The sequence below is a fragment of the Ranitomeya imitator genome, chromosome 1 (assembly GCF_032444005.1).
Source record: "Ranitomeya imitator isolate aRanImi1 chromosome 1, aRanImi1.pri, whole genome shotgun sequence".
Taxonomy (NCBI): Eukaryota; Metazoa; Chordata; class Amphibia; order Anura; family Dendrobatidae; genus Ranitomeya; species Ranitomeya imitator.
In genome coordinates, this window is record NC_091282.1 from 243,055,366 (window position 1) to 243,082,396 (window position 27,031).

Here is a 27,031-nt window from a genome sequence, read left to right on the forward strand (position 1 = left end):
CCAAGTCTGATGCCCTTCCTCCGCATAGGAATTGTGATTGTGCTATCGATTTGATTCCTGGTAGTAAATTCCCTAAGGGTCGTTTATTTAATTTGTCCGTACCTGAACACACCGCTATGCGCAGTTATGTGAAGGAGTCCCTGGAGAAGGGACATATTCGCCCATCGTCGTCACCATTGGGAGCAGGGTTCTTTTTTGTAGCCAAGAAGGATGGTTCGCTAAGACCGTGTATTGATTACCGCCTTCTTAATAAGATCACTGTTAAGTTTCAGTATCCCTTGCCATTGATTTCTGACTTGTTTGCTCGGATTAAGGGGGCTAGTTGGTTTACTAAGATTGATCTTCGTGGTGCGTATAATCTGGTGAGAATCAGGCAGGGAGATGAATGGAAAACGGCATTTAATACGCCCGAGGGTCATTTTGAGTATCTGGTGATGCCGTTCGGACTTGCCAATGCTCCATCTGTTTTTCAGTCTTTTATGCATGACATTTTCCGTGAGTATCTGGATAAATTCTTGATTGTTTACTTGGATGACATTTTGATCTTCTCAGATGATTGGGAGTCTCATGTGAAGCAAGTCAGAATGGTTTTCCAGGTACTGCGTGCTAATTCCTTGTTCGTGAAGGGATCAAAGTGTCTCTTCGGTGTGCAGAAAGTTTCATTTTTGGGGTTCATCTTTTCCCCTTCTACTATCGAGATGGATCCGGTTAAGGTTCAGGCCATCCAGGATTGGACTCAGCCGACATCTCTAAAAAGTTTGCAGAAATTCCTGGGCTTTGCTAATTTTTATCGTCGCTTCATCTGTAATTTTTCTAGCATTGCCAGACCATTGACCGATTTGACCAAGAAGGGTGCTGATTTGGTTAATTGGTCTTCTGCTGCCATGGAAGCTTTTCAGGAGTTGAAGCGTCGTTTTTGCTGTGCCCCTGTGTTGTGTCAACCTGATGTTTCTCTTCCGTTCCAGGTCGAGGTTGATGCTTCTGAGATTGGTGCAGGGGCGGTTTTGTCACAGAGAGGTTCTGGTTGCTCAGTGTTCAAACCATGTGCTTTCTTTTCCAGGAAATTTTCTGCTGCTGAGCGTAATTATGATGTGGGCAACCGAGAGTTGCTGGCCATGAAGTGGGCATTCGAGGAGTGGCGTCATTGGCTTGAGGGTGCTAAGCATCGCGTGGTGGTTTTGACTGATCATAAGAACCTTACTTATCTTGAGTCTGCCAAGCGCTTGAATCCTAGACAGGCCCGTTGGTCGTTATTTTTTGCTCGTTTTGATTTTGTGATTTCATACCTTCCGGGCTCTAAAAATGTGAAGGCGGATGCTCTGTCTAGGAGTTTTGTGCCCGACTCTCCGGGGTTATCTGAGCCGGCGAGTATCCTCAAGGAAGGAGTCATTGTGTCTGCCATCTCCCCTGATTTGCGGAGAGTGTTGCAGAAATTTCAGGCTAATAAACCTGATCGTTGTCCGGCCGAGAAACTGTTCGTCCCTGATAGGTGGACTAGTAAAGTTATCTCTGAACTTCATTGTTCGGTGCTGGCCGGTCATCCAGGAATCTTTGGTACCAGGGAGTTGGTTGCTAGATCCTTCTGGTGGCCATCTCTGTCACGGGATGTGCGTGCTTTTGTGCAGTCCTGTGGAATTTGTGCTAGGGCTAAGCCCTGCTGTTCACGTGCCAGTGGGTTGCTTTTGCCCTTGCCGGTCCCGAAGAGGCCTTGGACACATATTTCGATGGATTTCATTTCTGACCTTCCCGTTTCTCAAAAGATGTCTGTCATTTGGGTGGTCTGTGATCGCTTTTCTAAAATGGTCCATCTGGTGCCCTTGGTTAAATTGCCTTCCTCCTCTGATTTGGTGCCTTTGTTCTTCCAGCATGTGGTTCGTTTACATGGCATTCCTGAGAATATTGTTTCTGACAGAGGTTCCCAGTTTGTCTCGAGGTTCTGGCGAGCCTTTTGTGGTAGGATGGGCATTGACCTATCTTTTTCCTCGGCCTTCCATCCTCAGACTAATGGCCAGACCGAACGAACCAATCAGACCTTGGAAACATATCTGAGATGTTTTGTTTCTGCTGACCAGGATGATTGGGTGTCATTTTTGCCGTTGGCTGAGTTCGCCCTTAATAATCGGGCCAGCTCGGCTACCTTGGTCTCTCCATTTTTCTGCAATTCTGGGTTCCATCCTCGTTTCTCTTCAGGACAGGTTGAGTCTTCGGACTGTCCTGGTGTGGATTATGTGGTGGACAGGTTGCAGCAGATCTGGACTCAGGTAGTGGACAATTTGACCTTGTCCCAGGAGAAGGCTCAGCTTTTCGCTAATCGCAGACGCCGTGTGGGACCCCGACTTCGTGTTGGGGATCTGGTTTGGTTATCTTCTCGTCATATACCTATGAAGGTTTCCTCTCCTAAATTTAAACCTCGTTTTATTGGTCCGTATAGGATTTCTGAGATTCTCAATCCGGTGTCTTTTCGTCTGACCCTCCCAGACTCCTTTTCCATACATAATGTATTCCATAGGTCGTTGTTGAGGAGATACGTGGCACCTATGGTTCCATCTGTGGAGCCTCCTGCCCCTGTTTTGGTGGAGGGGGAATTGGAGTATATTGTGGAGAAGATTTTGGATTCTCGTGTCTCTAGACGGAAACTCCAGTATCTGGTCAAATGGAAGGGTTATGCTCAGGAAGATAATTCCTGGGTTTTTGCCTCTGATGTCCATGCCCCAGATCTTGTTCGTGCCTTTCATGTGGCTCATCCTGGTCGGCCTGGGGGTTCTGGTGAGGGTTCGGTGACCCCTCCTCAAGGGGGGGGTACTGTTGTGAATTCTGTGGCTGAGTTCACTTCTGTGGTCACAAGTGGTATTGCAGTCTCTGGGCTTCCTCCCTCAGGTGTTTTGGTGAGCTCGTTGGCTGCCTTGCTATTTAGCTCCACCTGAGTCTGTCTTCCTGGCTCCTTGTCAATGTTCCAGTGTTGGATCTGAGCTACTGCATCTTTCCTTGGGCCTGCTGCTCTGCTAGATAAGTGCTTCTAGTTTGTTTTCTGTTTTTTCTGTCCAGCTTGTTATTATCTTTTGCTGGAAGCTCTGAGAAGCAAAGGGGTGCACCGCCGTGCTGTTAGTTCGGCACGGTGGGTCTTTTTGCCCCTTTGCGTGGTTTTCGTTTTAGGGTTTTTTGTAGACTGCATAGTTCTCTTTGCTATCCTCGCTCTGTCTAGAATATCGGGCCTCACTTTGCTGAATCTATTTCATTCCTACGTTTGTCTTTTCATCTTGCTAACAGTCATTATATGTGGGGGCTGCCTATTCCTTTGGGGTATTTCTCTGAGGTAAGTCAGGCTTGTATTTCTATCTTCAGGCTAGTCAGCTCCTCAGGCAGTGCCGAGTTGCATAGGTAGTTGATAGGCGCAATCCACTGCTGCTTCCAGTTGTGTGAGGATAGATCAGGTACTGCAGTCTACAGAGATTCCACGTCTCAGAGCTCGTCCTATTGTTTTGGGTTATTGCCAGATCTCTGTATGTGCGCTGATTACTGCACGCTGTGTTGCCTGATTGCCAGCCATAACACTGCGCTCACAAAATTACATGGACAGCTATAATTTGTGATAACAGCCAAATGGGACGTATCAGTGCGGCAGTTGCCATTACTTATATTTGTCTTATTCTCACACATCTCACCTCGATTTTGTTCTCTCCTCGGGTTTTGGTTTAAGTCTCCAAATTTAGGAGTTAAAATGGATTTTCCATAAAATCTTTTTGGCACATTCCTTTGCATCTCAGAATGAAGACGGTAACTACTGTGCAGGGCCGAGTGCAGAGGCAGCTCATAGTTCCAGTTGCTTGCCGAAGTATGGCCTCTCGTTGGTTTCTTATGCGGCTTTACTTTGCCGCACACAGTAGGGTGGTCTTGGAGGTCCTTAATCATTACACTAGAGCCGCACTTATCACATGGCTCAGTGCGAGCGCCACAGTAATCTTCATGATTCCCTAGTGTATTAAAGGTCACTTCCAGCTCACAAAACTGGCATTTAACCAAACGCAGAGGACAAGCAGTTTCCTGCAAAAAGAAAGGAAAAATTCTAAATATTTGTACTATATTTAAGATCACTGCATGGAGCATGGCAGCGGAGAAATCATGTCTTTCATTAATATGTCTGAGAGTTATACCAAAGCATTTAATGGCTGCACCCACACATCATGTTATCAAGCTGAAGGCTAAAGGTACCGTCACACTTAGCGACGCTGCAGCGATACCGACAACGATCCGGATCGCTGCAGCGTCGCTGTTTGGTCGCTGGAGAGCTGTCACACAGACAGCTCTCTCCAGCGACCAACGATCAGGGGAAAGACTTCGGCATCGTTGAAACTGTCTTCAACGATGCCGAAGTCCCCGGAAACCAGGGTAAACATCGGGTTACTAAGCGCAGGGCCGCGCTTAGTAACCCGATGTTTACCCTGGTTACCATCGTTAAAGTAAAAAAAACAAACGCTACATACTTACCTACCGCTGTCTGTCCCCAGCGCTCTGCTTCTCTGGTCTGGCTGTGAGCACAGCGGCCGGAAAGCAGAGCGGTGACGTCACCGCTCTGCTTTCCGGCTGCCCGGCGCTCACAGCCAGACCAGAGAAGCAGAGCGCCGAGGACAGACAGCGGTAGGTAAGCATGTAGCGTTTGTTTTTTTACTTTAACGATGGTAACCAGGGTAAACATCGGGTTACTAAGCGCGGCCCTGCGCTTAGTAACCCGATGTTTACCCTGGTTACCAGCGAAGACATCGCTGAATCGGCGTCACACACGTCGATTCAGCGATGTCAGCAGGACCTTAACGATCAAAAAATGGCCCAGGCCATTCCGACACGACCAGCGATCTCACAGCAGGGGCCTGATCGCTGGTACGTGTCACTCATAGCGAGATCGCTACTGAGATCGCTGTTGCGTCACAAAACTTGTGACTCAGCAGCGATCTCGCTAGCGATCTCGCTATGTGTGACGGGGCCTTAAAAGCAGCCATCAGACCAGGTCTATCTGCCCGGCAGTCAAAAGTAATGAAGGTGTCAAAGTCCATTCACTACAAGTCTGAACAAGTGTCTGCAAAGAAATTAACAACTTTGAAATAAGTGTGCGGTGAAATTCCTACCTCCACTGATCACTTATGGATAAACAATAACTTTCACAGAGCAATCCTTTTAATCCCTTGTGTAGGTACCTTATATGCGACAGCCTTATGTTGTTCATATACTGTGTGCAAAAGCAGGTTGTGCCCTCAGACAACAGTCCTGTACTAAATGTTATAGTCATGTGTGGGGAAATAAAATAAAAATAAATAAATAGAAAAAAAAAGCTGCAAATGCTTTAAAAAATAGAAGTAAAACCAAACAAATGCGTCGGAACACATGCTGGTACAAGTGCAAAGTACTGGTGTATGTTTACATTGTGGCCTAAACCTAAAACAAAATGAACAAATACCCTGTAATAAGTAAATGATGTAGCGTAGGTACTTAAAAAGCTTACACCAATTACAAAAAAAACAGAAGCCATCGTACTGCAACAAGGTGTACCCAATCTGGATGGTCCTAGAGATAGATAGGACTGTCGTGATTGGGTACACCTTGTCGCGGTGGGATGGCTTTTACAGATATCTACTATATAATTGTCTAAGGGTCACTTCCGTCTTTCTGTCTTTCCTTTTTTCTGTCACGGATATTCATTGGTCGCGGCCTCTGTCTGTCATGGAAATCCAAGTCACTGATTGGTCGTGGCTGTTTTGCCGCGACCAATCAGCAACGGGCACAGTCCGGAAGAAAATGGCCGCTCCTTACTCCCCGCAGTCAGTGCCCAGTGCCCGCATTCTCCTGTCCGGTCACCGCTCACACAGGGTTAATGCCGCGGGTAACGCACTCTGTTACCGCCGCTATTAACCCTGTGTGTCCCCAACTTTTTACTATTGATGCTGCCTACGCGGCATCAATAGTAAAAAAAAAAATGTAATGTTAAAAAAAAAAAAAAAACCTGCTATACTCACCCTCCGTTGTCCGCCGAGCCGCTCACGCCTGCCGTCATCTTCCATTCCCAGCGATGCATTGCGAAATTACCCAGAAGACTTAGCGGTCTCTGTGCTGTATACTACGTGGCTCTGTGCTGTATACTACGTGGCTCTGTGCTGTATACTACGTGGCTCAGCAATATACTACGTGGACATGCATATTCTAGAATACCCGATGCGTTAGAATCGGGCCACCATCTAGTAGAGATATATCTATCTAAAAAAAAAAAAATAGGGTCGATTAAGTACTCTGTTATTTACATGGACAATTGCTATTTAATTTACTCATTTTGTTTCCGTCATAGGTTTTTTCAAAAACAGAAATACTAATAATTTACATGTATTGATTAACAAAATGTTAATTGTGCTTCAAAACAGCATCAAGTCTAGGCACACTTGCACAGTTTTTGAAAGAACTCCGTTCTCCAAGAGGTTTGGAACAACCTCTCTGCTAACAGATCTGTGGATGTAGGGGTGCACAAATCCTTCTGTTTCCTCATGTAATACCAGAGACTCAATAATGGCAACATTAGGGCACCCATATCAGATTTTCCAGGTTTCCTTGAGAATCAAGCTCAAAATAATTCTTAATGACATTGGCTGTACGTTTACCTATCTGGAGGGTCCTAACTTGTCTCTAGGATTAAAACCTTTCAGGGTGTCTAACAACATCAATCTGAATTATGGCAGAGGAGGACATGAGCCTAAATAAGACACCCATCAAGGGAAGGTATACAGATAAGGAGTAAGGCTAGTTTCACATTTGCGTTTAAATCCGCAGCGTTTAACCCCTTTCTGCCATTAGACGTACTATTCCGTCCATGTGGGGTGGGCTTTACTTCCCAAGGACGGAATAGTACGTCATAGCCGATCGGCCGCGCTCACGGGGGGAGCGCGGCCGGGTGTCAGCTGCTTATCGCAGCTGACATCCGGCACTATGTGCCAGGAGCGGTCACGGACCGCCCCCGACACATTAACCCCCGACACACCGCGATCAAACATGATCGCGATGTACCGGCGGTGCAGGGAAGCATCGCGCAGGGAGGGGGCTCCCTGCGGGCTTCCCTGAGACCCCCGCAGCAACGCGATGTGATCGTGTTGCTCCGGGGGTCTCCTACCTCCCTCCCTGCATCAAGTCCCGGATCCAATATGGCCGCAGATCCGGGTCCTGCAGGGAGGGAGGTGGCTTACCAAGTGCCTGCTTAGAGCAGGCACTTGGTAACGCTGCAGCGCTGTTTGACAGATCGGTGATCTGTCAGAGTGCTGTGCAAACTGGCAGATCACCGATCTGTATTGTCCCCCCCAGGACAAAGTAAAAAAAAAAATTTTTACAAGTGTGTAAAAAAAAAAAAAAAAAATCCTAAATAATGAAAAAAAAAAAAAAAAAAAAAAAATATTATTCCCATAAATACATTTATCTAAATAAAAAAAAAAATAGAATTATTCTTACCGTTAATTCGGTTTCTAGTAACTCACCACGACAGCACACCTGGAGGATGTTACCCCTTTCCTAATAGGGACAGGAAATGACAAGAGGTTAAATAACCCCTCCCTCATCCTCCCCCTCAGTGTTATTATAAAGGACCACAGGAGAATGAATGCTTCAAATTATATTTATTCTTTTCAGAACGTATAACAAGCATAGGGAGGGATTACTCCTGCTGTCGTGGTGAGTTACTAGAAACCGAATTAACGGTAAGAATAATTCTATTTTCTCTAGTAACCACCACGACAGCACACCTGGAGCAGTACCCAAGAGTAATCTATTAGGGAGGGACTATAGCCCCAAGGACTTTTTCTCCAAAGGCTAAGTCCTCCTTTGACATCAGGTCTAGCCTGTAATGTTTAGAAAATGTATGGACCGAGGACCACGTGGCCGCTCTGCATATTTGCTCAATGGAAGCACTGGCTTTCTCGGCCCAGGAGACAGCTGTTGCTCTGGTAGAGTGAGCTGTGAATTTCTCTGGCGGTGGAAGGCCTTGGATCTGATAGGCCTCCAAGATTGCTCTCTTGATCCAATTGGCAATTGTAGATTTGGAAGTCTTCTTTCCCTTATTCTGCCCATGAAGATGGATAAGTAAATTTTGATCCTTCCTAATTTTATCTGAGATCTGAAGGTAATAAAGTACCGTTCTTCGAACGTCTAAAGTATGGAACTGTTGTTCCTCTTCATTTTTTGGTTCTTGATAAAAGGAAGGGAGAATTATCTCCTGTGACTTATGAAAGTCAGAGACGACTTTTGGAAGAAATGATGGATCCAATCGCAGAATAAGCCTATCTTGTAGAATCCTCATGTAAGGTTCATTGATCGACAGGGCCTGTAGTTCACCTACTCTCCTGGCTGTCGTTATAGCTATCAGGAAGGTGGTTTTCCAGGCGAGTCTATCCATTGGTATTGATGACAAGGGTTCAAAAGGTGGAAGTGTAAGTCCCTTCAGAACTATATTGAGGTCCCAAGACGGGACTATATTAATGGATCTTGGAGATATGCGGGATGCTGCCGTCATAAACCTTCTTATCCATCTGTGTTCGGATAGAGGTTGGTCGAAATACGAGCTTAGTGCCGACACCTGTACCTTGAGGGTGCTGGGTTTGAGACCTTTTTCTAATCCATCCTGTAGAAAATCAAGGATTCGGGCTAAGTTCGGCCTATCTGGGTTGGGCCGTTCAGGAGCACTCCATGATATATAGGTCTTCCATATTTTCTGATAAATGGAATTGGTAACGGTCTTCCGGCTTTTCTGTAGCGTACTAATGACCTTCTTTGATAGCCCTCTGGTTCTCAGAATTGAGAATTCAGAAGCCAGGCATTCAGGTGTAATCTTTCGGGGTCTGGATGAAGTATTGGCCCCTGATAGAGGAGGTTCTTGATCGGAGGTAGTGCTATTGGTCCATCTACTTTTAGGCTGATGAGGGACCCAAACCAACTTCTTTTGGGCCAGAATGGAGCTACTAAGATTACACTGACTCTTTCTGTCCTTATCTTCTGTAGGACCTTTGGTAGAATTGGTAATGGAGGAAACGCGTAGGCCAGAGAGAATGTCCATGGTTGGGCCAATGCGTCTACTCCTAGCCCCGGATCGGTTGGATCTAGAGAAAAAAATTGATCCACTTTTGTGTTCTGGGCGTTCGCAAACAGGTCCACTTCCGGCTGACCCCACTTCCTGACCAAAAACTGAAAAGTCTCTGGGTCTAGACCCCATTCTCCGGGATGGATCTTTTCTCTGCTCAGGAAGTCGGCCTGTACATTTATTTCCCCTCTTATGTGCAGGGCAGAAAGAGAGAGAACATGTTCTTCGGCCCAGGAAAATATTCTGGCTGATATGGCCTTTAGATCCTCGTGTCTTGTACTTCCCTGATGACGAAGATGGGCAACTGTCAATATGGACTGTAGCTTTGGTGTAGCTAAAGATGTTGTTCTTGACATCTTTTGAGGATATGATATCAACTCTATTTTTATTCCATCTCTGACTGATGTTAACGTCCATTGGTCTGAGCAGATTGCTTGCCAGTATGGGAGGAAGTTTGAAATACGACCCCCTACCCTGGTGGCGTCATTGTTTTCTCTGGTTTTGAGGCTGGGAAAGAAAGAGATTTCTGTCTCTCCCTCCTTTTGGGTAACTCCAGCGCCCTGTTTTACCCTTGCCTCTGTATTGAGGAGTATGCTCTTGTTGAGAGCGAAAGGGTCTTTTCCTAGGGTTTCTAGGTTCTGGCAATGTCTTCTTTTTATCTGAAGCTTTCTCCAGTAGATCATCCAGGGCCGGCCCAAACATATAATTCCCCTTAAAGGGAATCGAACAGAGCCTCATCTTTGAGGTCATGTCTCCAGACCATGATTTCAGCCAGAGTGCCCGTCTTACAGAATTTGATAATCCTGATGACCTTGCTGCCACCCTCACGGACTCAGCTGAGGCATCCGCTAGAAATCCTGTCGCTTTCTGGAAGATAGGTAGAGAGGCCAGGATCTCCTCCCTGGGAGTGCCTGAGGACAGGTGTTCCTCTAATTGACCCAGCCAGCGGTGCATTGATCTGGCTACACAGGTAGACACCGAATTGATATTAAGTAAAGATGCAGATGTCTCCCAAGACTTTCTTAGCAGCCCGTCCATTTTACGCTCCAGAGGGTCCTTTAACTGGGAGGCATCTTCAAATGGTAGCGTGGTTTTCTTAGCTACCCTAGCGATCTGGATATCTACTTTAGGAATCTCCGACCAGCATGAAGCAGTTTCGTCATCTACCGGAAAACGTTCCTTAATTTCTGCCGGGGTGGTCAACCTCTTTTCCGGAGTCTCCCATTCTTCTAGAACTAAATCACGGATGTTTCTGTGGATGGGAAATACTTGTTTTTTCTTAGAACGAAGACCCCCGAACATCTCATCTTGTACTGATTGAGCTGTTTTCTCTTCTTCAATCTCCATAGTCTTCCTCACTGCTGTAAGGAGTTCTTCTATGTCACTGGAGGAGAAGTAGTATCTCTCCTGCTGAGAAGCCTCTGAGTTTAAGGATATTTCACCTTCCTCTGGATGTTCGTCCGACATCTCCTCCTGAGATTCCTCATGCCTCTCATCCTCTGGATTAAGCTTCCTTCTCTTAGCTTCCGGAGGAGTACTGGGGGAGGGTGTGGGCTGGGAGAGTGTGGCCAGAGAGCTTCTGATCTCGTGCTGGATCAAGCCTTTAATCTCTTCCATTAGAGATGGCTGCTCTTCTCTGACCACTTTTTCTGTGCATTCTTTGCATAATGTCTTCTTATATGAAGAGGACAATTTCTTTGCACAGACAGCACATTTTCGTGCCGCTTTGGATCTGCTTCCTGATGCGGGTTCCTTGTCCCCCTGAAAAAAAGGGGGAGAAGGAATCATAAGATTGCAACCCGCATCAGGGAGTGGACACCCAGGGCCAGATTACTTACTGGGGCCGGGATGGTGCTGGGATCTGCAATAGCAGAGCGAGAGGCAGACGTCTCCATGATTTTCACCACACCGTGGTCTTACCGGAGACGTCTTCTTGTCCGGGGCTCTTAAATAGGCGACCGGACACAGCACCTGTCCTCCTGTGAGAGGACCTCCTCCTCCAATGTCCGGATGTGGGGGGAGAAACCGCCGAAATCCACGCTAACTGACATGCGTTCCAGCGTGGAACGCAAAGGAGCTTCCTGAGTACCGAAGCCGGCCGGCGTCTGACGTCACTTCCTGCCGCCGGCTTCAGACCGGAAGCCCTCATTGCGCGCACAGCGCTGGAGGAGGAGAGGGGCTGGAGAGCTCAGAGAGGCCTCCAGCCGAAGAATGCCGCCCAGACCTTGCCTTGACGGTGCGGACTGGTGGCGGAAGTCCCGAGTCCGGAGAGACGGGAGCAGCGCTCGGGGAAGAGGTAAGTCTGCTCCCCAGCTGCCCGGCATAGAATCGCTTTCCCCCTGGTGACCGCTGCCGGCACAGCACACCTGGGATGACCTCTTCATCCCTAGTAGGGACAGGAAAAAACACTGAGGGGGAGGATGAGGGAGGGGTTATTTAACCTCTTGTCATTTCCTGTCCCTATTAGGAAAGGGGTAACATCCTCCAGGTGTGCTGTCGTGGTGGTTACTAGAGAAAAAACCAATAAAAGTACACATATTTAGTGTCGCCGCGTCCGTAACGACCCGACCTATAAAACTGGCCCACTAGTTAACCCCTTCAGTAAACACCGTAAGAAAAAAAAAAAAAAAACGAGGCAAAAAACAACGCTTTATTATCATACCGCCGAACAAAAAGTGGAATAACACGCGATCAAAAAGACAGATATAAATAACCAGGGTACCGCTGAAAGCGTCATCTTGTCCCGCAAAAAATGAGCCGCCATACAGCAACATCAGCAAAAAAATAAAAAAGTTATAGTCCTCAGAATAAAGCGATGCAAAAATAATTATTTTTTCTATAAAAGAGTTTTTATCGTATAAAAGCGCCAAAACATAAAAAAATGATATAAATGAGGTGTCGCTGTAATCGTACTGACCCGAAGAATAAAACGGCTTTATCAATTTTACCAAACGTGGAACGGTATAAACGCCTCCCCCAAAAGAAATTCATGAATAGCTGGTTTTTGGTAATTCTGCCTCACAAAAATCGGAATAAAAGGCGATCAAAAAATGTCACGTGCCCGAAATTGTTACCAATAAAAACGTCAACTCGTCCCGCAAAAAACAAGACCTCACATGACTCTGTAGACTCAAATATGGAAAAATTATAGCTCTCAAAATGTGGTAACGCAAAAAATATTTTTTGCAATAGAAAGCGTCTTTCAGTGAGTGACGGCTGCCAATCATAAAAATCCGCTAAAAAACCTGCTATAAAAGTAAATCAAACCCCCCTTCATTACCCCCTTAGTTAGGGAAAAGTAAAAAAAAATTAAAAAATGTATTTATTTCCATTTTCCCATTAGGGCTGGGGTTAAGGCTACAGTTGGGGTTAAGGCTACAGTTGGGGTTAAGGCTACAGTTGGGGTTAAGGCTACAGTTGGGGTTAAGGCTACAGTTGGGGTTAAGGCTACAGTTGGGGTTAAGGCTACAGTTGGGGTTAAGGCTACAGTTGGGGTTAAGGCTACAGTTGGGGTTAAGGCTACAGTTGGGGTTAAGGCTACAGTTGGGGTTAAGGCTACAGTTGGGGTTAAGGCTACAGTTGGGGTTAAGGCTACAGTTGGGGTTAAGGCTACAGTTGGGGTTAAGGCTACAGTTGGGGTTAAGGCTACAGTTGGGGTTAAGGCTACAGTTGGGGTTAAGGCTACAGTTGGGGTTAAGGCTACAGTTGGGGTTAGGATTACATTTGCGGTTGGGAATAGGGTTGGGATTAGGGTTAGGGGTGTGTTTGGATTAGGGTTTCAGTTATAATTGGGGGGTTTCCACTGTTTAGACACATCAGGGGCTCTCCAAACGCAACATGGCGTCCGATCTCAATTCCAGCCAATTCTGCGTTGAAAAAGTAAAACAGTGCTCCTTCCCTTCCGAGCTCTCCCGTGTGCCCAAACAGGAGTTTACCCCAATATATGGGGTATCAGCGTACTCAGGACAAATAGGACAACAACTTTTAGGGTCCAAGTTCTCCTGTTACCCTTGGGAAAATACAAAACTGGGGGCTAAAAGATAAGTTTTGTGGGAAAAAAAAGATTTTTTTAATTTTCACGGCTCTGCGTTATAAACTGTAGTGAAATACGTGTGGGCTCAAAGTTCTCACAACACATCTAGATAAGTTCATGGGGGGCTCTAGTTTCCAATATGGGGTCACTTGTTGGGGGTTTCTACTGTTTAGGTACATCAGGGGCTCTGCAAACGCAATGTGACGCCTGCAGACCATTCCATCTAAGTCTGCATTCCAAATGGCGCTCCTTCCCTTCCGAGCCCTCCCATGCGCCCAAACGGTGGTTCCCCTCCACATATGGGGCATCAGCGCACTCAGGACAAATTGGACAACAAATTTTGGGGTCCAATTTCTCCTGTTACCCTCGAGAAAATACAAAACTGGGGGCTAAAAAATAATTTTGGGGGGAATTTTTCTTTTTATTTTCACGGCTCTGCGTTAGAAACTGTAGTGAAACACTTGGGGGCTCAAAGTTCTCACAACAAATCTAGATAAGTTCCTTGGGGGGTCTAGTTTCCAATATGGGGTCACTTGTTGGGGGTTTCTATTGTTTAGGTACATTAGGGGCTCTGCAAACGCAATGTGACGCCTGCAGACCATTCCATCTAAGTCTGTATTTCAAATGGCGCTCCTTCCCTTCCGAGCCTTCCCATGCGCCCAAACGGTGGCTCCCCCCCCACGTATGGGGTATCAGCGCACTCAGGACAAATTGCACAACAAATTTTGGGGTCCAATTTCTCCTGTTCCCCTCGGGAAAATACAAAACTGGGGGCTAAAAAATAATATTTGTGGGAAAAAAAATTTGTTTTATTTTTACGGCTCTGCATTATAAACTTCTGTGAAGCTCTTGGTGGGTCAAAGTGCTCACAACACATCTAGATAAGTTCCTTAGGGGGTCTACTTTCCAAAATGGTGTCACTTGTGGGGGGTTTCAATGTTTAGGCACATCAGTGGCTCTTCAAACGCAACATGGCGTCCCATCTCAATTCCTGTCAATTTTGCATTGAAAGGTCAAACGGCACTCCTTCCCTTCCGAGGTCTCCCATGCGCCCAAACAGTGGTTTACCCCCACATATGGGGTATCAGTACTCAGGACAAATTGTGCAACAACTTTTTGGTTCCAAATTCTTCTCTTACCATTGGGAAAATAAAAAATTGGGGGCGAAAAGATCATTTTTTTTTTCACAAAAATGATTTTTTATTTTTACGGTTCTGCATTATAAACTTCTGTGAAGCACTTGGTGGGTCAAAGTGCTCACCACACCTCTAGATAAGTTCCCTAGGGGGTCTACTTTCCAAAATGGTGTCACTTGTGGGGGGTTTCAATGTTTAGGCACATCAGTGGCTCTCCAAACGCAACATGGCGTCCCATCTCAATTCCAGTCAATTTTGCATTAAAAAGTCAAATGGCGCTCCTTCGCTTCCAAGCTCTGTCATGCGCCCAAACAGTGGTTTACCTCCACTTATGTGGTATCAGCGTACTCAGGACAAATTGTACAACAAGGTTTGGGGTCCATTTTCTCCTGTAACTCTTGGCAAAATAAAACAAATTGGAGCTGAAGTAAATTTTTTGTGAAAAAAAGTTAAATGTTAATTTTTATTTAAACATTCCAAAAATTCCTGTGAAACACCTGAAGGGTTAATAAACTTCTTGAATGTGGTTTTGAGAACCTTGAGGGGTGCAGTTTTTAGAATGGTGTCACACTTGGGTATTTTCTATCATATAGACCCCTCAAAATGACTTCAAATGAGATGTGGCCCCTAAAATAAAATGGTGTTGTAAAAATGAGAAATTGCTGGTCAACTTTTAACCCTTATAACTCCCTAGCAAAAAAAAAAATTTTGGTTCCAAAATTGTGCTGATGTAAAGTAGACATGTGGGAAATGTTATTTATTAAGTATTTTGGTGTGACATATCTCTGTGATTTAATTGCATAAAAATTCAAAGTTGGAAAATTGCAAAATTTTCAAAATTTTCGCCATATTTCCGTTTTTTTCACAAATAATCGCAAGTAATATCAAAGAAATTTTACCACTGTCATGAAGTACAATATGTCACGAGAAAACAATGTCAGAATCACCGGGATCCGTTGAAGCGTTCCAGAGTTATAACCTCATAAAGGGACAGTGGTCAGAATTGTAAAAATTGGCCCGGTCCATAACGTGCAAACCACCCTTGGGGGTAAAGGGGTTAAACGCATCCGCAAGTGGTGGAAAAAACGCATATAAACGCGTACATACGCAGCGTGTTTTTTTTTTAGACGCATGCGGTGTCGCATGCGGGTAAAAAACGCCGCGTTTGTACGCGTTTATATGCGTTTTTTCCTGCGTTTGCGTTTTTGGTACGCATGATGAGAAATTTCACAAGAGAAAAATCAAGATAACCAGACACCGCCAATGGGACTACAGAGGGCGTGTATTATGACGAAACGCAGAACGGTATAAATGGCCCCCCAAAAGAAATTCATGAATAGCTGGTTTTTGGTCATTCTGCTTCACAAAAATCGGAATAAAAAGCGATCAAAAATGTCACGTGCCCGAAAATGTTACCAATAAAAATGTCAACTCGTCCCCCAAAAAACAAGACCTCACATGACTGTGGACCAAAATATGGAAAAATTGTAGCTCTCAAAATGTGGTAACGCAAAAAATATTTTTTGGAATAAAAAGCGTCTGAGTGTGTGACAGCTGCCAATCATAAAAATCCACTAGAAAACCCCCTATAAATAGAAATCAAACCCCCTTCATCACCCCCTTAGTTAGGGAAAAATTAAAAAAAATGTATTTATTTCCTTTTTCCCATTAGGGTTAGGGATAGGGATAGGGATAGGGCTAGGGCTAGGGTTAGGGCTAGGATCCCTTTATCACCTTGATGGTGGGGGTGGCTTATCAGTGTCTAGACTTGTTTTTCTCTATTGAAACGCATGCGTTCAAAAACGCATGCGTTTACATAGACAGCAATGCGTTTTTTTTACGCAAACCTTGCGCAATCGAACGCATGCGTTTCCTGGCGGCAAATAGACGCCTCTAGAAATTACTACATGTTGCATTTCCGCGCCAAGCCGCAAGCGACGAAACGATGCATGCGTCGTCAAACGCGGCAAAACGCGAACAAAAAAAAAAACGCATGCGTTTTTAATGTTAAATATAGGAAAACACGACGCATGCGTTTATATGCGGTACAAACGCTGCGGCAAAAAACGCAAATGTGAAACCAGCCTAAGATTACAGCACAGCCAAAGAAACGAGCCGGACTATAAGCTGGTGCAAAGCGTAAGCTCATACTTACACCGTGGCCATTTTATTGACACAAAAACACACACACACACACACACACACACACGTGTACCCTACAATAAGTAAATAGCAATAATACATGTGAACAACATGGGGTGCTCATGGGTGTCTTATTCGGGGCCTTGTCCTTATTGACGTTGCTGAACACGTGGTAAGGCTTTAATACTAGAGACCGTATAGGACAGTCCCAATGGGAACACCTGGTCATAGTGGGATTGCCTTTATGTTTTTTTTTCATCGAAGTAACATTAATTAAGTACCCTACGTTATTTACATGTACTGTTTACTTATTTATTTGCTGTAGGGTATATGCTCATTTTGTTTCCTCTTGAATTTTAATTTTATGAACAAAATAAACATTTTTCAAAAACTTTTTAAGCATTTTTTCCCCCCACACATGCCTTAAACTTGTGCACAGTACTGTAAAGATCTACTAATTTACATCTTCAGACTTGTACAGGTCCTTCTCAAAAAATTAGCATATAGTGTTAAATTTCATTATTTACCATAATGTAATGATTACAATTAAACTTTCATATATTATAGATTCATTATCCACCAACTGAAATTTGTCAGGTCTTTTATTGTTTTAATACTGATGATTTTGGCATACAACTCCTGATAACCCAAAAAACCTGTCTCAATAAATTAGCATATCAAGAAAAAGGTTCTCTAAACGACCTATTACCCTAATCTTCTGAATCAACTAATTAACTCTAAACACATGCAAAAGATACCTGAGGCTTTTATAAACTCCCTGCCTGGTTCATTACTCAAAACCCCCATCATGGGTAAGACTAGCGACCTGACAGATGTCAAGAAGGCCATCATTGACACCCTCAAGCAAGAGGGTAAGACCCAGAAAGAAATTTCTCAACAAATAGGCTGTTCCCAGAGTGCTGTATCAAGGCACCTCAATGGTAAGTCTGTTGGAAGGAAACAATGTGGCAGAAAACGCTGTACAACGAGAAGAGGAGACCGGACCCTGAGGAAGATTGTGGAGAAGGACCGATTCCAGACCTTGGGGAACCTGAGGAAGCAGTGGACTGAGTCTGGTGTGGAAACATCCAGAGCCACCGTGCACAGGCGTGTGCAGGAAATGGGCTACAGGTGCCGCATTCCCCAGGTAAAGCCACTTTTGAACCATAAACAGCGGCAGAGGCGCCTGACCTGGGCTACAGAGAAGCAGCACTGGACTGTTGCTAAGTGGTCCCAAGTACTTTTTTCTGATGAAAGCAAATTTTGCATGTCATTCGGAAATCAAGGTGCCAGAGTCTGGAGGAAGACTGGGGAGAAGGAAATGCCAAAATGCCTGAAGTCCAGTGTCAAGTACCCACAGTCAGTGATGGTGTGGGGTGCCATGTCAGCTGCTGGTGTTGGTCCACTGTGTTTCATCAAGGGCAGGGTCAATGCAGCTAGCTATCAGGAGATTTTGGAGCACTTCATGCTTCCATCGGCTGAAATGCTTTATGGAGATGAAGATTTCATTTTTCAGCACGACCTGGCACCTGCTCACAGTGCCAAAACCACTGGTAAATGGTTTACTGACCATGGTATTACTGTGCTCAATTGGCCTGCCAACTCTCCTGACCTGAACCCCATAGAGAATCTGTGGGATATTGTGAAGAGAAAGTTGAGAGACGCAAGACCCAACACTCTGGATGAGTTTAAGGCCGCTATTGAAGCAGTCATTTCTGCAAAAGGATTCCCGACCAAGTATTGAGTGCATAACTGAACATTATTATTTGATGTTTTTTTTGTTTGTTATTAAAAAACACTTTTATTTGATTGGATGGGTGAAATATGCTAATTTATTGAGACAGGTTTTTTGGGTTATCAGGAGTTGTATGCCAAAATCATCAGTATTAAAACAATAAAAGACCTGACAAATTTCAGTTGGTAGATAATGAATCTATAATATATGAAAGTTTAATTGTAATCATTACATTATGGTAAATAATGAAATTTAACACTATATGCTAATTTTTTGAGAAGGACCTGTATAGAATGAATAGCCTTTATTACAGAGAAAGCGTTTGTGCTATCCACCCTTCGTAGAAGAGCAGTATAATGCAGGGAAGTCTTTAGATCTGGTGTACGGTGACATACATGCTCAGTCCTCCTAACCCTGTACGTGTTCATTCCGGTTTAACATGGTAAACTAGTCTGTTCAGTTTCTTGCGTAGTGATGAGCAAGCAGCAGAACCCGGCCCTGCATTCCAAAATTGCCAACACCTATAGATCTAAAACATTAAAAATTGGATTTGTAGAAAAAAAAATAAATAAATAAGCTCTCTAAAAGGCAACATGCACAAAAAAAAAAAAGCAAGGGCAGCATGCATCAGACACCGGCTGACTAGTCTCTTATGAAGCTCGACCCGGGCAGATTTTAAAGATTTTTTTCATTTAAACACTACAGCATTTCAGAGTCACACACACACCTGAAATCATACAGCCGCCGCTGGTACATGCCACCCAATGATTGCATATATCAGATGTCACATTCCCTTTAAAGGCGTTATCACTACTCAGACAACCCCTTCTTAAAACCGTAATAAAAGAACATTCTAGCACTGGGTCTCCTGAGGCTCCTATGACACTGTTCTGCTATGAGAGCCCTGCAGACAACGTCATGTGAGCCTTGGGATACCTGGTGCAGCCATCACCAGAACAGAGCAGCACAAGTGCTAGAGGAGAATATAGAGTGTTCTTATTTTCTATTGGAGAACAGAGTATTTAAGCAGATGATATCTGAGTAATGGACAGCCCCATGAATGAGAATGTAATACGCACATATAATAACAGTATAACATAGAAAACCTGACCTCATGTTCCTCCATAGCACACTTCTCCATCGTCATGTTACATTTACAAGTCACCTGCAATACATATATAAAAAAAAAAAAATTAGGGCATTTGTGTTACTCCAAACCTTACACAATGGACAAGTTATTATAATACATAATATAAAATGGAAGAAAAAGAAAAAAAAAAAAAGGTTACTTTCCCTTTAACTGGTGACTCGGAATAACATAAGATGTCTACCTCGAATATTAAAAAGGGATTATTTAAATGAATTCGGAATAGTCTATAACAGACCTTGGCAAAGTGTGGCCTAAAGGTCACAAGGGGCATTTTGGATGTTTTGGTGCTGCCCACGGACCTGAACAGCCAGGCCTTATGCAGTGGTGGCCTGTACCACATGGGCGCCCATCATTGAGCCGATGAAGTCCATACATTGCGCCAGCAGCGCCTCAGTACATAGCACAGAGCGGAGATGAGCAAAAATGGGGTTAGGAGAGTGGTTTTACAGCATTCTGCAGAGGAAGAGGGGGACATCGTACTGTGTAAGGGGGCTGTGTGGGGACATAATACCGTATGTGAGGCATCAGATTAGGAACGGTTTATAGAGATACAAGAGATAAGTAATAGGAGCTGGATGATTTCTAAAAAGCAATAAAACAAATACCGTAGGTGTTGATTAGCTGCTACAAGTAAGGATAAATGTTACAATAAGCCTTCTTGTAGTAATAACACTTAATATGGAACTAGTCATTCTGCTCCATAGCAAGTGATAAAATTAAGATAAAAAGTAAAAGAAGAAGAATTAAGTTTGGCTTGTTGGTCACTCCCCCAACAACAGTAACAGCATCTCATGTGCCCCCTTGGGAAAATTACGGTATTTGCTCACTCCTGGTCTATAGTATCTGACATTGGCCCCAATTCATAAGGCGGTTTTCAACAAAACTTTTATAAAAATGCTTTAAATGTTTGACCAACTCTAATATGTTCAAGAAATTTGGACCGGTCCTGGTCCACGTACATTTTAGAAAAGTGGGCAGAGATAGGGCATGATCAAGCGTAAGTGGTGCAAGTGCCTCGACCAATCAGCGACGGGCACAGCGACGATGATGTCATAAAGGACGTAGACATCCCGTGTCTGATTGGTCGAGGCCCCAAGGCCTCGACCAATCAGCAACGGGCACAGTATCGACGTAGATGTCATAATGGTTGCCATGGCGACGATGATGTCATAAAGGTTGCCTCGACCAATCAGCGACGGGCACAGTCTGCCGCGAATTCTGGAATCATCATTGTCCATATACTACGGGGACATGCATATTCTAGAATACCCGATGCGTTAGAATCGGGCCACAATCTAATAAATATATACATATATATACATACATATACATATATATACATACATATACATACATACACATATATATATACACATATATATATATATATATATACACATATATATATATACACATATATATATATACACATATATATATATACACATATATATATACACATATATATATACACACATATATATATACATATACATATATACATACATATATACATACATACATACACACTAGCTGAAGACCCCGGCGTTGCCTGGGCATAGTAAATATCTGTGGTTAGTCATAGCACCTCACTACTCTTATTTTCCCATTACGCCTCTCATTTTCCCAATCACATCTTTCATTTTCCCCCTCACTCCTCTCATTCCCCCCTAACACTTGTCATTTCGACCTCACATCTGTCATTTTCCAATCACTCCACTATTTTCCCTCACTCCTCTCATTTTGCACTCACACCTTTTCATTTTCACCTCACACCTCATTTTCACCTCAGTATATACATGTTTGTCATCTCCCTTATATATAGTATACACCTGTATGTCATCTTCCCTGTATATAGTATATACCTGTATGTCATCTCCTCCTATATATAGTATATACCTGTATGTCATCTCCTCCTGTATATAGTATATACCCGTCATCTTCCCTGTATATAGTATATATCTGTGTGTCATCTCCTGTATATAGTATATACCTGTATGTCATCTTCTATATATAGCATATATCTGTATGTTATCTCCTGAATATACTATATACCTGTAGGTCATCTGCTCCTGTATATAGTATATACCTGTGTGTCATCTCCTCCTGTATATAGTATGTACCTGTATGTCATCTCCTCTATATAGTATATAACTGTCATCTCTCCTGTATATAGTATATATATGTGTGTCATCTCCTTTGTATATAGTATATACCGGTGTGTCATCTCCTCCTGTATTAGACCTCGTTCACACGTTATTTGCTCAGTATTTTTACCTCAGTATTTGTAAGCTAAATTGGCAGCCTGATAAATCCCCAGCCAACAGGAAGCCCTCCCCCTGGCAGTATATATTAGCTCACACATACACATAATAGACAGGTCATGTGACTGACAGCTGCCGTATTTCCTATATGGTACATTTGTTGCTCTTGTAGTTTGTCTGCTTATTAATCAGATTTTTATTTTTGAAGAATAATACCAGACTCTTGTGTGTTTTAGGGCGAGTTTCATATGTCAAGTTGTGTGTTGAGTTGCGTGTGGCGACATGCGTGTAGCAACTTTTTGTGTGTCGAGTTGCATGTGACAGGTTAGTGTAGCAAGTTGTGTGCAGCAAGTTTTGCGCATGGCGAGTTTTATGTGTGGTGCCTTTTTAGTATGTGCAAGATTTGTGAGAGGCAACTTTTGCATGTGTTGCAACTTTTGTGTATGTGGCAATTTTTCCGCGTGTGCAAGTTTTGCGTGTGGCGAGTTTTCCATGAGGTGAGTTTTGCGTGAGCCTAGTTTTTGCATGTGGTGAGTTTTGCGGGTGGCGAGTTCTGAGCAGCGACTTTTGTTTCGACTTATGTGGCGAGGTTGGTGTATGTGTGGTGAAATCTGTGCTGAGGGTAATATGTGTTCAAGCACGTGGTAGTGTGTGGCGCTGTGTGTGAGTGAGTGAGTGAGTGAGAGACTAGTCTGTAGAATTTTGAAGGAACAGAAGACATGAGGCCATCCTGAAAATAAACGGACGTTGGCAGAGCAGATTTGGAGAATATATATATATATATATATATATATATATATATATATATATATATATATATATATATATATATATATATATATATATATATATATATATATATATATATATATATATATATATACATATATATACATACATACATATATACACACATACATATATACACACATACATATACACATACACACACTCTGGATTATTGAATGCATTCACTGTTAGGGTAAATTGTTAGGTGTCTTTTTTCCTAATTTTTTTTTTTTATGCAAATTTTCAGCTACATTTTAAAGGACCAGCAATGTCAAATTCCAGAAAGAGGGATTTGTGTACTCACCGTAAAATCCTTTTCTCCGAGGCAATCATTGGGGGACACAGACCATGGGTATTATGCTGCTGCCACTAGGAGGACACTAAGTTGAAACAAAAAAGTTAGCTACTCCTCTGCAGTATCCACCCTCCTGCTGGCTCCCAGAGAACCAGTTTGGTGCAAAAGCAGTAGGAGATCATAAACTTCAGATCAAAGAAAAACCATGAGCAAGCCAAAAGATTAATAGGGTGGGTGCTGTGTCCCCCAATGATTGGCTCGGAGAAAAGGATTTTACGGTGAGTACACAAAAATCCCTCTTTCTGGGATTTGACAAAATCCCTATTTCTCCTGTGCCTCATTGGGGGGACACAGACCACCCAAAGCAGTCCCTGGGTGGGGAATCACATTACAGATCTAACCCCATGTACCAACTGACTAAGTTGCGCTACCGCCGCTTGCAGAATACATCTGCGATAGACCATTTGTGCAGAAGTCTGAGAGCGTGGGCTATATAAAGTTACAGCCTTGCAGACCTGTTGTGTTGACGCCTGATGCCGAAAGGCACAAAAAAGAACGTCTACCGACCGAGTAGAGTGTGCCGTAATCCCACTGGGATAGGCTTGTCTGACGCAGTAGGACATCTGAAAAGCCAGACCATTTGGTATCGTAGCCCTCAGGAAGCACAGATAGGGCGGCCGACCTACTGAAGGGCGCCGTCTTCTAAATGCACCTTCGGAAAGCCATTACTATGTCCAGGGTGTGAAGGGTTCATTCTACCAGTTGTACCGGTGCTGGACAAAGAAGGACAAAGTCCTTGTTAAGGTGGAAAGAAAAAAACCACCTTGGAAAACAACAAAAAAAAAACGGAGACCAGATATGATTCGATGACCGCCTTGTCCTGGGGGGGGGGGGGAAATAAATAAATCAGGAAAGGAACGGAACTCAACCGAACAGAGTGGTAGCTCTGAAATTTGGTTGATAGACTGCGCAGCAAGAAGAACCAGACGACGTCAGACATCCTGCAACGGATCGAAAGGCGTCTGCTAAAGAGCACCCGGGACCATATAAGGTCTCAGGGCTCTAAATGCAAGCTATAGGGGGGGGGGGATATCACATATGGGAGACCATATAAGGTCTCAGGGCTCTAAATGCAAGTTGAGGGAGAGGGAGAGGGAGAGAGACTAGTCTGGAGAATTTTGAAGGAACAGAAGACATGAGGCCATCCTGAAAATAAACGGACGTTGGCAGAGCAGATTTGGATGATCCGGCAGTCGCCATAGGACATCAGCGACTATCCGCACTAAATCTGCATATTGCGCCCAGCGTGGCCTAACCTGGGAGACAAGGATTACTGGGGTCCCCTCTGCTCAGGTCTACCTGATGACCCTCAGAAGTAAAGGAAGGGGGGGGGGGGGGGGAAAAGCACGTACTGAAGATGAAACTGAAGCCACGGAGAGACCCGTGTATGCCCCTTGATGGTCTATGGATGCTCTGAAGTGGAATACCTTGGCATTCAATCTTGAAGCCATCCAATCCGCGCCCAGAGTCCTTAAAAGAATACATTTCTGTCGAAAGGCCTCCCACTGTCCCAAGGCAAGACCTTGACGGCTAGGAAAAAACTGCCACCTGGGATATGGACTGCTGAAAATACCGAGTGGTTCCTCTCTGCCCATCGGGCAATATGGGCTACCTCGTGCATGGCCACCCTGCTGTGGGCAACCCCCTTTAATGATTGATACATGTGACAGCCGTGGCTTCATCTGATTGAATTCGGATGGGGTGACTCGCTAGGAGATAATGGAACTGTTTGCAGGGCTATCCTGATAGCCCAGATTTCCCAGACATTAATCGGAAAGTTCAACTCCTGAGTTGATCAGCGCCCCTGAGTCATGAGGTGCCTAAGACTACTCACCAGTCAAGGAGACTGCCATCGGTAGACACCACTAGCCATTAAACCGGGAGAAAATATTTCCTCTGGAAGAGAGAAGGCCTCAATGTCCACCACCTGAGAGGTTACCTGATCCGCCGAGGCATGCAGCACCAGCGATCAAGGAAGAAAACGGGTTCATGCTGCAGGGGACGGAGATTCAGCTGAACGAAAAAGAAGACCGTTTCCATTGCTGTCACCGTTTTGCCCCAGTGCAGTCATAGCAAACCGGATAGAATGATGGAGTGAGTGGTTAAGTGCGTGGGCTTCCTGTTAAAAAAAAAAAAAAAAAAAGGTTCGGACCTTGTCTTGAGGGAGGCATCCAGAGTCATTCCTAAAAAGGATATCCACTGGGCTGGAACGAGGGGAGCCTGTATACATTTATTCACGAGCTCAGGGGAGGAAGAGTTGCGCCAGACATGCGAAGGCACTTCGCGCAGTCCTGAAGGACAGACTCCTGATGAGAAGGTCGTCTGAGTAGGGCAGAAAGATCACACCTCAAGAGTGCAAGATGGACATGACAGCCATCATGACCTTCGAGAGCACAATTTGAACTGAAAATGTTGTTTGGGAATGGCGAAGCACAGGATATCAGAATATGTAGGAAAAAAACATCCCGTTGTCGATGGATGTTGGAAGCGTCCCTCTTTTATCGAAGAGTGAGCATGATCTTTTGGTGGGATCTGATGCCAAGACTCCAGATTGCAAGGCTGTGGTATTAGCCACTGAACCAACGTGCTGCATTAGAGATGAAAGAATTATCCCAGTCAGGCTAGTGAAGACCCTGACTGATAGAGGAAGGATCGTGAAGGGACTGTATCGCTGTGGTCAGTGATGCCATGGGCTGCGACAGCGACGAAGACCACTCGGGTGGAGGCATAGTGTAGTCTAGATCCCAGCCTCAGTAAAATGACGCTGTAAGACAGAATACCGCATGACCTGCTAATCACATGCATCCTGTTGCTCAATGGTGCTGCAGGTCCGATAAACTAAGGTGGGATTTTGATCCCAGGACCCCATGCAGCCAAAGTAATGAGCGAACGTCAAACAGATTCGAGTAGAACATCTTGATCCCCTCGTAAATTTATGGAGGCCGAAAAAAGGATTTGTTTATTTACACCAAAAAAAAGGGGCGTCCACGCCTTGCCACGGAGAAGAATTGCTCTTTCCTCCCATAGCATCAGAGACAAGCGGAGTCAGCTTCACTCTAAATAAATAGCCACTCTGAAAGGAAGAGATGTCATGAACGTGATGGCATCCGTCACCGATAGTGACCCACTAATAGGATCCATTTATATCAGACATGCTAAACGCTCCGATCCACAGAGGAATGCAATCTCTTTTGGCCAGATAAGCCACGGATTGCTTCATTGACGAAGCCCCTCAGGGGAACTAGGTACACTGGAATTGGGGTGATGGAGGGCTCCTGAACGCATTTGAGGGCGCGGGTTTTGCAAGTTAGATAAAACTAATAGTCTTATTGGACCCTTTGGGAGCTTGGACCGTGACACTGTCATGGCGCCTTTAAGGAAACTGCATGCAGAGTCGTTGTAAATGCAAACTGTCACCCCTGTGAGTCGGGCCCCAGAAATGCGCCCTCGCTGCCAAAGTAAGCCCCCCAGCCAGCGTCGCTGCAGACCACTTGTCCATTGCCGCTGCTGGTCTAGGACCATGGTACAGGGAGAAAGGGGTCACCTTCCATCTGTCATCCCTTTAATAGGGAGGTGGAGAGGGGCTTACACCTCGGCCGAAGCCGGGGACTAAATTTTTGCGACCGGTGCGTTACCTCAGGTGTTAAGCTGACAGTTCCGGTGGATTCAGCTTACCCAGGTCCTGCTCTTGTGTCCCCAGGGAAGGTGTCTGTGTCCTCACGCCTCGCAGCGCTTCCGTCAGCGCTGCTGTTACTGCCACCGCTGTCAGGAAGCCGGCTCCGTTCCTAAGGTGTAGAAAGATGGCCGCCGAGAGCAGGAGGGGGCGCCTCTCATTTAGGCAGAGATGCGCCAGAAGTGTGGGTGGTGCCGGCCTTGGTGGGTGGAGCCATGAAAAACATGGCCTAGGCCGGCTAGAAGCTGGGGACTAAATTTGTGAAGCCTGCCGGAATTGAGCGCCGGCGCAAACAGATAGACGAATAAAGCGGTGTAAAACGCCGCTGGATGCCGTGACACCGCTCCCCCAGGGACCAGGACCCCGTCTCTGCGACCAGATGGTGCCGCAGTTATACTCACAGTTTGAGGTGATGTAGCAGAGCTGGTTGCGGTGTGGCTAGTCGTGGGACTCCCCCCTCAATCCACCATCCCTATAGTCAGGGGGTTGGAGAGGGTCTTTCTGCCTCCTTCCATCATTCGCTTTAAATCAGTGGTGATGCAGTGGGGGCTGCACGGACGCCACTGGAACAGGGCAGAATGTCCGGCTGTAGGCCTGGCTCCAGGAGAGGATACATAGAGGTGACACTATGTGGTTGACTGTTGCTGGTGTGGGGAG

The 27,031-nt window shown here is 44.9% G+C and overlaps 1 protein-coding gene across 3 annotated transcripts in view; it reads right to left on the reverse strand.

Annotated features, from left to right (window-relative positions):
- The window catches only part of TRAFD1 (TRAF-type zinc finger domain containing 1), a 75,034-nt gene that overhangs the window by 29,004 nt on the left and 18,999 nt on the right, over positions 1–27,031 (reverse strand). For 2 of the 3 annotated variants that reach the window (XM_069754812.1, XM_069754799.1), the window contains 2 exons: positions 19,255–19,308; positions 3,663–4,041 (listed from right to left, as the gene is read on the reverse strand). In XM_069754812.1, the coding sequence (XP_069610913.1) occupies positions 3,663–4,041; positions 19,255–19,308 (433 nt within the window). Of the gene's footprint in view, positions 1–3,662; positions 4,042–19,254; positions 19,309–26,775; positions 26,863–27,031 lie in introns of those variants that run through there. The other variant, XM_069754804.1, reaches the window with a different exon arrangement.